At 37.5% G+C, this 8,926-nt stretch overlaps 1 protein-coding gene across 1 annotated transcript; it reads left to right on the top strand.

Annotated features, from left to right (window-relative positions):
* The first annotated feature begins 7,731 nt into the window (after positions 1 to 7,731).
* LOC144218878 (olfactory receptor 5AN6-like) lies at positions 7,732 to 8,682 on the top strand. The gene has a single exon (XM_077748859.1). It carries the CDS (start codon positions 7,732 to 7,734, stop codon positions 8,680 to 8,682), a length of 951 nt encoding a protein of 316 aa, XP_077604985.1.
* Positions 8,683 to 8,926: the final 244 nt, after the last annotated feature.

Genomic DNA, 8,926 nt, shown 5'->3' with positions numbered 1-8,926 from the left:
CAATATTCTTAAAAAACAACTTCTCTTGATTCAGCTGCTCTGTCTGCCACGGCCTCATGTCTCAGCCCCATTTTTAGTAAAAGTTCTTGCAAGAGCATCTATACTACTACTAGCTCTCTCCTGTCTCACTTGAAACCCTCTCCATTAGGCTGTCAGCCCATGACTTCATGAAAACTCTACCTGTTTGTCAAGATTCCCAGTGATGTCCCAGCTGTGAAGTCTATTAATCAACCCTTGTTTTGTGGGTCACCAGCCCCATGTGGTCCAACTGACCACTGTCTCCTCTTGGACATACTTACTTGGCTTCCAATCCATGCAGCCCGTATGGTGACTCTTTCTGTTGCCCTTGACTGCTTATCTTTGGAGCACCCGGGGTTTAGGCTCAATCCTTGGCCCTTTTCCTTCTCTTTCTGAAGTCATTTCCTCAATGATCTCATTCAGCTTTCATATCACCTGGATGCTGACAACTCTCAGTGTTTAGCAGAAACCCCTCTCCGATGCTCCATATTTCTGTGCCAAACCACCAAGTCAGTATTTGTGTTTAGATGTTATAGACCTTTCTTATACATGTCTGAAACTGTTGATTCTCCTCTACCACCACCTCAATCTGCCCCCCACTCCCCCTTTTTCCATTTTAGTTAATGACAACTGTATTCTTCCGGTCACTCAGGCCAAAACTCTTGAGACCATTCTCAAATCCTTTTGTTTTTTCATGATCTGAGTCTAATCCAGTAAGAAATTATTTGGGGTCAATCATTAAAATGTCTCCAGGATCTGACCACCTCTCACCACTTCTGCCACTACCCTGGGGTGAGCCACTATCAATTCTTACTTGGATTTCAGCAATAGCCTTTAAGCTAATCTTCATCTCCTATTTACTTTGTCGCAACCACACTTACCATCTTTGAACATCTCATCTATTCCCAACCTTAGGGCTTCTGTATAGGCTGTTCCTTCTGCTGAGAATACTTTTCTCCCAGTTATATATACCTCTCTCAGCAACTTCAAAGCTTTTACTCCCCTGTGCATTCTCACTGACACCCACCCTGACCTCCTATTTGAACTGCAATCTGTTCTCCCTCTCCCCAACACCCTGACTCCCCTCTCCCTGCTCAACTCATTGCCGCTGCACTCAGTCATTTTCAGACTATAGAACTTATTTATATTTATTGTTTATCATCTGCTGCCCTATTTTGCTATGAGGATGAAGTGAGTTAATTTATACATGAAGTCCTTTAATAATACTTTAATGTAACTTAATTTTAATGACACATATTCTGTACTAGGCACACATTAGCTCTTGTCATTCATATCTGATGTTATACTGCAGAGTATTTCAAAGATCTCACATTAAAGTTTCTTCTATTCTCTGTTCACTCACTGGAAAAAAGAAAGTTAACCTGGGTTAGATTAGTACCTGGAATTTACCAAGGTCTATATATTGATTTCTGTGTTGATCACAATGACAGTGATTATTATCCAAGCTGATATGACAAGCACTCATAGGATGAGAAAATTCAGACACCAGGAAGTTTGCAGGAAGATGAAATACAATTACCGTACAGAATGGAGCTAATTAATTGAAAATTAATAAAATATTAGTAAAATGTAATGAATTACATTACAATGCATATGTTTGTGCTTGAAATTATTTTAAAATAATATATATATTTTAACATTTTGGCTCTAAAAAAGCTTTCTATAGAAGGTACTGCATCAAACGTTATGAATGCTTTTATGACTTGGCTTGTTGCCAAAAAGAGATATTTATAAATCTGAAGAAAATGGTATGTTTTAAAATATTTTAAATATTGGATAAATATATCCATTTTTTGTTGATGAACATCTAAGATTAGACATAATTTTGATAAATTAGCCTATTATGAGTTTTTGGATAATTACTCTTATGAAGTTTATTAGGGTAAGAGCATTAATATATCATAATTTATTTGTTAACTCTTTAGCTTTGTGTTGTTTGTATATCTGATTTTGAAACAGAAAAAATGTATTTATGGGGCGCCTGGGTGGCTTAGTCGGTTAAGCGTCCGACTTTCGCTTAGGTCATGATCTCGCAGTTCATGGGTTCGAGCCCCGCGTCGGGCTCTGTGCTGACTGCCAGCTCAGAGCCTGGAGCCTGTTTCAGAGTCTGTGACTCCCTCTCTCTCTGACCCTCCCCTGCTCACGCTGTCTCTCTCTCTCTCTCCTAGAAATAAATAAAACATTAAAAAAAAATTTTTTTTTTAAAAAGAAAAAATGTATTTAGGTAAAATGGAGATTACAGTGTGTTTGCCAAATGCTGGCTTAGATTTATTACACAACAGTGAGTATAAAAAACTTACTGCAATGTCATAAGCCATTGCTAGTACACTATCAACTAACTCTACCACTTCTTGATCCACTCAGTCTCCTTATAGACTTCTAAGTGGCAAAATACGTTGGATTCTTCCATTTCAGGACACAAGAGCAATCAATTAATTGGGTTCTGTCTATTCTAGAGACATTGCCTCATTTCCCTTCTGATTGAAGACACACTTTAGTTTGCTGCTTGAAGAGAGAGCAAATACTTTCTCTACACTGTTCCAGAAGAGGTAGTTGAATACATTACAATTCCACAAATATTTAATGCATACATACATTGTTTAGTTCAACCAATGACCTCTACCTAGGTGTGCTATATTATTACATTAATGGACACCAATGAAACACAACTCCTTACATCCATGTCCTTGTATTGTCCCCTTCCACAGTGATTCTTTGCTTGGCCATGTGACTTGGTTTCACCAATGAAACATCAGACATATGAGGCAAGCAGAGGCCTGATGAGCACTTGTCACTGGGCTGGCTTTCTTGGAACTCTGTGATTACACATAGAAGAATTTAGGATCAAAGCCCATGTGGGGAGAGAATCTCAGCCCCTCCCAGTTATTTAAGCCATCACAGGTAAGGACAAAAACAAGTGGCTGAGGTCATATTAGACCCTCCAGCCCCAGCCGAGCCACCAGAAGAATGCAGTCACATCAGGGATCCAAGTGAGGTCAGGAGACAAACTAGTCAACCAAGAAAAACATGAGAAATGATCAATCATTGGAGTTTTAAGCCAATAAGTTTGGTTTGTTCCATAGCCATACATAACTGATATATTAAGTGTTAAGTATCAAAAATATTTATTCTTGGCCAAAAGCATAGACTAAGGTCTAAGTGGGAAAACTCATAAAAGTGAAATTCTTACTCTACTAGAAAAATATAGGTGCAGTGGGAGTTTAGAAGAAGGAATTCACATTCATAATAGGGAAAGCCTTCCAGAGTAAGCTAGAAAATATGCTTTCCTTTATACATTGTGTATTTCTCTCTTCCTATTAAATCACCTATTTTCTTTGCCTATCATTCTGAAAATGTATGAAGAGCTGTAATGAATTGTCCCAGGAGCCATATGAAATACTTATTTAATCTTTCTTCTACTGTTTCCCAAATGATAGTCGTACTTGGTGCCTTACAGATGTTAGATAATCAACGAACATCAAATTATTTTCTGAGCCTCAGAGAAACATTCTCTGTGGCTCATAAACAGTGATTTAATTTGAGCTTTAATATTAAAAAGAAATAAATGTAAAACATTTAGCCCATGGGATATAAAATTTTATTTGGGAAATATTGTATTAAGAGAGGAAGATAGAAAGCAAGTACAGAAAAATGACTGTTTCTTTTCTTTTTTCTTTCTTTCCTTCCTTCCTTCCTTCCTTCCTTTTCTTTCTTTCTCTCTTTCTCTCTGTCTCTGTCTCTCTGTCTCTGTCTCTCTCTCTCTCTCTCTCTCTCCTTTTTTAGTGAGGCTTCACACCCAGCGTGGGCCCAACACAAAGCTTGAACTAAACTAACTACCCTGAGATCAAGACCTGAGCTGAGACTGAGAGACAGCTGGACGCTTAACTGACTGAGCCACCCAGGTACCTCAAAATGACTATGTTTCTTAACTGTTAAACACCTCTTGGTACATTGTACTGTTCCCTTGGGTTGTGAACATATGAATAATTTATTACCGCTGTTTGTTTGTTATCCAGAAGTTTATGAGCAACTGCTCACCTGCCGTTATTCTCAAACTTCTAAGTCTATTTTTACCTAAGTTTTATTTTTGCATGGGTTTCTTAAAATGTGTTTGCAGTTAATTTCCATAATAAAATATTCTAGAAGAATGGTAAGGTTGCCCCCTAAAGGTTCAGTATGTTTACTGTTCTTGATGCCATCCTTTTGACATCATAGGTGATAGGATCACAAGAGCCACTGTTTACTCATTTCATATGCGTGAAGGAAAGTAAGAGAGCAGCACCTAGTCTACTATTTTTGGCTTTTTTTTTCTAAGCAGAGCCAATGATTTTGATTGTTATATGTCTAGTCTTAAATGAACAATGGGAAGTGAAAACCAACAATAAAAGGAAAAGAACTAAAACTAACGTTAGGAATCAATATACAATATTCTATTTTCCAGTTGTATAACCTTTTTCTCCAACTGGGTGTTTTAATCATCATCTTTATCTAAATACTTTATTTCATTTTCTCTTATCAGTAAATTAGAAGGAGTACATTGTAATGTCTATTTTACTTCTTCTATCTTGTCATGAAAACACTTTTTGTTTAAAATATGTCAATGATATAAAAGGGTAAACATAAATCAACTTCACTGAAAACATTTCCTATAATTTCAAAAATAACCATATAGTTTCAGGATTGCTAGGTCACATGTACCTTCAAAGCAGATATGACAAAATATACTGTAGAAATACCACAACATGGGTGCTTGGGTGACTCAGTCGGCTAAGCGTCTGCCTTTAGCTCAGGTCATGATCTCGTGGTTGGTGAGTTCAAGCACCACACTAAGCTCTCTGCTGTCTGCACAGTACCCACTTCAGATCTTCTATCCCCCTCTCTCTCTGACCCTCCCCCACTCATGCTAGCTCTTGCTCTCTCTCTCTCTCTCTCTCAAAAATAAATAAATAAATAAATAAATAAATAAATAAATAAAACTTAAAAAGAAAAGAAAAAGAAATACCACAACAACTAGTGTTTCCAAAGAAACTTTTTCTAAATTTCTTGGAATATAAATTCATTATGAATTTAGCTGATGGGATCTTTCTGTCTATTGAAGGTGTTCTAAGCATATAAACCTATGATTCAGATCATAGATTTGTGGCAAAATAGTCTGGATCTTATGGCCTCATCAGGGACACTGACAGATAACACAGAGTCAGGACAGTTTTCCCTTCCAAGTAGAAAAATAATCCTCTTCTTTGGGTATTTAAAATCAGATTAATAATGTTCTAGAATAATGGATCACTTTTCTTTGTGCTTTTCTGCCATGATTACTCCTCCCTCAAGCATTATAGAGTCTTTGTGATACAAAGAGAATGTCAATAGTGATCTCATTTTACACATAAAGGAAACTGATGACAAAGAAGGTATAACAATATAGGGACAGAGCTTGGAGTCTAGCATGTATGTTGCTAGAGCCGGGTGTTTCTTCCAAGTTTGATAGTCTTAATATTATACTATTTATAAGAATGTTTAGTGTTATCTCTTATATAACTTAATTCAACAGCTTAGCAAAGAGACAACTTTTATTTTTCTCCAAACGAATGTAACAATGAAATGCAATAAAAATACTCTTTTCTTGGGGCGCCTGGGTGGCTTAGTCGGTTAAGTGTCCGACTTTCGCTTAGGTCATGATCTCGCGGTTCATGGGTTCGAGCCCCGCGTCGGGCTCTGTGCTGACTGTCAGCTCAGAGCCTAGAGCCTGTTTCAGTCTGTGACTCCCTCTCTCTCTGACCCTCTCCTGCTCACGCTGTCTCTCTCTCTCTCTCCTAGAAATAAATAAAACATTTTAAAAAAATACTCTTTTCTTTGTATGATGAATTCATCATAAAGATCTTCTGAAGGCATAAATATGAGAACCATCAAAACAATCTCAGAGTGAAAAACATGAGAGAACTTTTTCTTACCAGTTAGCAATGTATTATATAACTAATATTTACTATACAATTATATAATTTATTAATAAAATATGATTATAGGTAATTAGAAAATGTGCAGGACTGAACAAATGTCACACAGACTGACAGGTTAAAAATTGAGCAGGGGGCTCCTGGGTGGCTCAGTTGGTTAAGTGTCTGACTCCTGATTTTGGCTCAGGTCGTGATCTCATAGTANCCCGCGTCGGGCTCTGTGCTGACTGTCAGCTCAGAGCCTAGAGCCTGTTTCAGTCTGTGACTCCCTCTCTCTCTGACCCTCTCCTGCTCACGCTGTCTCTCTCTCTCTCTCCTAGAAATAAATAAAACATTTTAAAAAAATACTCTTTTCTTTGTATGATGAATTCATCATAAAGATCTTCTGAAGGCATAAATATGAGAACCATCAAAACAATCTCAGAGTGAAAAACATGAGAGAACTTTTTCTTACCAGTTAGCAATGTATTATATAACTAATATTTACTATACAATTATATAATTTATTAATAAAATATGATTATAGGTAATTAGAAAATGTGCAGGACTGAACAAATGTCACACAGACTGACAGGTTAAAAATTGAGCAGGGGGCTCCTGGGTGGCTCAGTTGGTTAAGTGTCTGACTCCTGATTTTGGCTCAGGTCGTGATCTCATAGTACATGAGTTCCAGCCCCAAGTTGGGCTCTGCACTGATGGCAAGAAGCCTGCTTGGGATTCTGTCTCTCCCTCTCTCTCTCTGCCCCTCTCCCTGCTCGTGCTCTCTCTCTCTCTCAAAATAAATAAATAAACTTAAAAAATATCGAGCAGAATAGGGAATCTATAAAAAAATTTCATCATGCACGTAACTTCAATCTGTGGAGAAATCATTTAAGTATGTTGAGACAAGTGACAATCAGTTTGGGAAGACAAAACCAAAATAATCTCAGATTTATACCTCACATATGCACTAACATCATCTAGAAAATTTAAATGTAAATATAAATATACAAAAGAACAAAAAGAAAATATAAGAAAAAAATCTTTGGATTGGGCAAAGAAATCTTCTTCAGTATAAGACCAGAGGCAGGAACCATGTATATCACAGAAAATTGACTACTTAAAAATAAAAGAAATCTGTATAGCAAAATACGACATAAACAATATTCATAATAATAAACTTGGAAAAGAAGTAGCAACAAAAATGAGGGCAAAAGAGTTATTATCCTTGGTATGTAAAGAGCTCCTAGAAATCAGTAATGAACAACCAACTAGACTAAGAGGCAAAAAATGTATATGAGCAAATCAGTAAAGTATATGCAAAATTAAAAACAATGATGTAATTTTTTCATCTAAGATTATCAAGGACTAAAGTTTTAAAAAAAAAACATTATGGGCAGTGTTGACAATAGAATGGCCAGGGATATTGTCATAAAATCTTGATACTTGTGTAAATTGGTATCAATTTTAGATAACAATTTGGCAACATTGTGTGTGTGTCTGTGTGTGTGTGTGTGTCTGTGTGTGCCTGTGCGTGTGTGTTAAAATATTTGCAAGAATATATTCCAAACTATGAAAGGTAATTGGGAAATGGAATCTCCAATGGTTTTTAAAATAATTTTTTTATGTTAGAAAAAGCTGACTATGGATAACTTTTTGTTCAAATCATGAAACCATATTTAAAACAAGTAAGTTTCATAATACTAAGATAGTCGATCATTAACCCAGGGACGTTTCTGCAGATTGAAGAAACTTCAAGACAATGGCTGGAGGAAGGAACAATACGATAGTCATCAGATTCATCCTTTTGGGATTCTCAGATTATCCCAAGCTCAAGATTGCTCTCTTTGTCATATTCTTGGGTTCTTACCTCTTGACAGTGGCCTGGAACTTGGGCCTCGTCATCCTGATTAAGATGGACTCTCACCTACATACGCCCATGTACTTCTTTCTCAGTAACTTATCCTTCTTAGATTTCTGCTATGTTACCTCCACAACCCCGAAACTGCTCTCAGACTTCTTCCAGACGCCTAAATCCATCTCCTTTCTGGGATGCACCATGCAGTACTTCTTCTTCTCTAGCCTGGGTCTGACTGAATGCTGTCTCCTGGCAGCCATGACTTATGACCGATATGCTGCCATTTGTAATCCTCTGCTCTACACCACCATCATGTCACCCACCCTCTGTGTGCAGATGATGGTTGGAGCCTGTATATCTGGTCTCTTTGGTTCATTGGTCCCATTGTGTGCTTTACTTCAGCTCAATTTCTGTGGGCCCAATGTTATCAACCACTTCTTCTGTGACCTGCCTCAATTATTAGTCCTCTCCTGCTCTGAAACCTTTTTCCTTAAAGTCATGAAGTTTGTGATAGCAGTGATTTTTGGTGTAATATCTGTCTCAGTCATCATGATATCTTATGGTTATATCATTGCCACCATCCTGAAGATCAGCTCTGCTGAAGGCAGGTCCAAGGCTTTCAACACCTGTACTTCTCACCTGATGGCAGTGATCTGTTTTTTTGGATCAGGACTCTTTGTCTATATGCACCCTAGCACTGATAATAATTCTCTGGGCCGTGACAAGATGGCTTCTGTATTCTATACAGTGGTGATCCCCATGTTGAATCCTTTGATTTATAGTCTAAGGAACAAGGAAATCAAAGATGCCTTGAAAAGGTGTAAGAAGAGGGCCTTTTCCCATTGTCATAGTTAAAGTTCTGGCAGGCTAGTGGCCCTGGTGACTGGAAGTTTCTAGACGATGCAGAAGAAATGCATTTAACTTTATTCAACCCTACTGATGCTCTGTCAGGGTTGCAAGTGAGTCAACCCATCCAAATCCAGGACTAGTTCAGTGCAATGCAAATCCTGTGGCTTCTTTGAACCTTGACAGTTGGCTCTTCTCTTGCTTACCAGAAATAACCTCACAAGGCAGCTACTTTATTACCTGTTATGTTAAT

This window comes from Crocuta crocuta, unplaced genomic scaffold (genome assembly GCF_008692635.1).
Source record: "Crocuta crocuta isolate KB4526 unplaced genomic scaffold, BGI_CrCroc_1.0 scaffold323, whole genome shotgun sequence".
Lineage (NCBI taxonomy): Eukaryota > Metazoa > Chordata > Mammalia > Carnivora > Hyaenidae > Crocuta > Crocuta crocuta.
The sequence above is the reverse complement of the archived record's forward strand: the minus strand, read 5'-3'. Positions and strand labels throughout refer to the sequence as shown.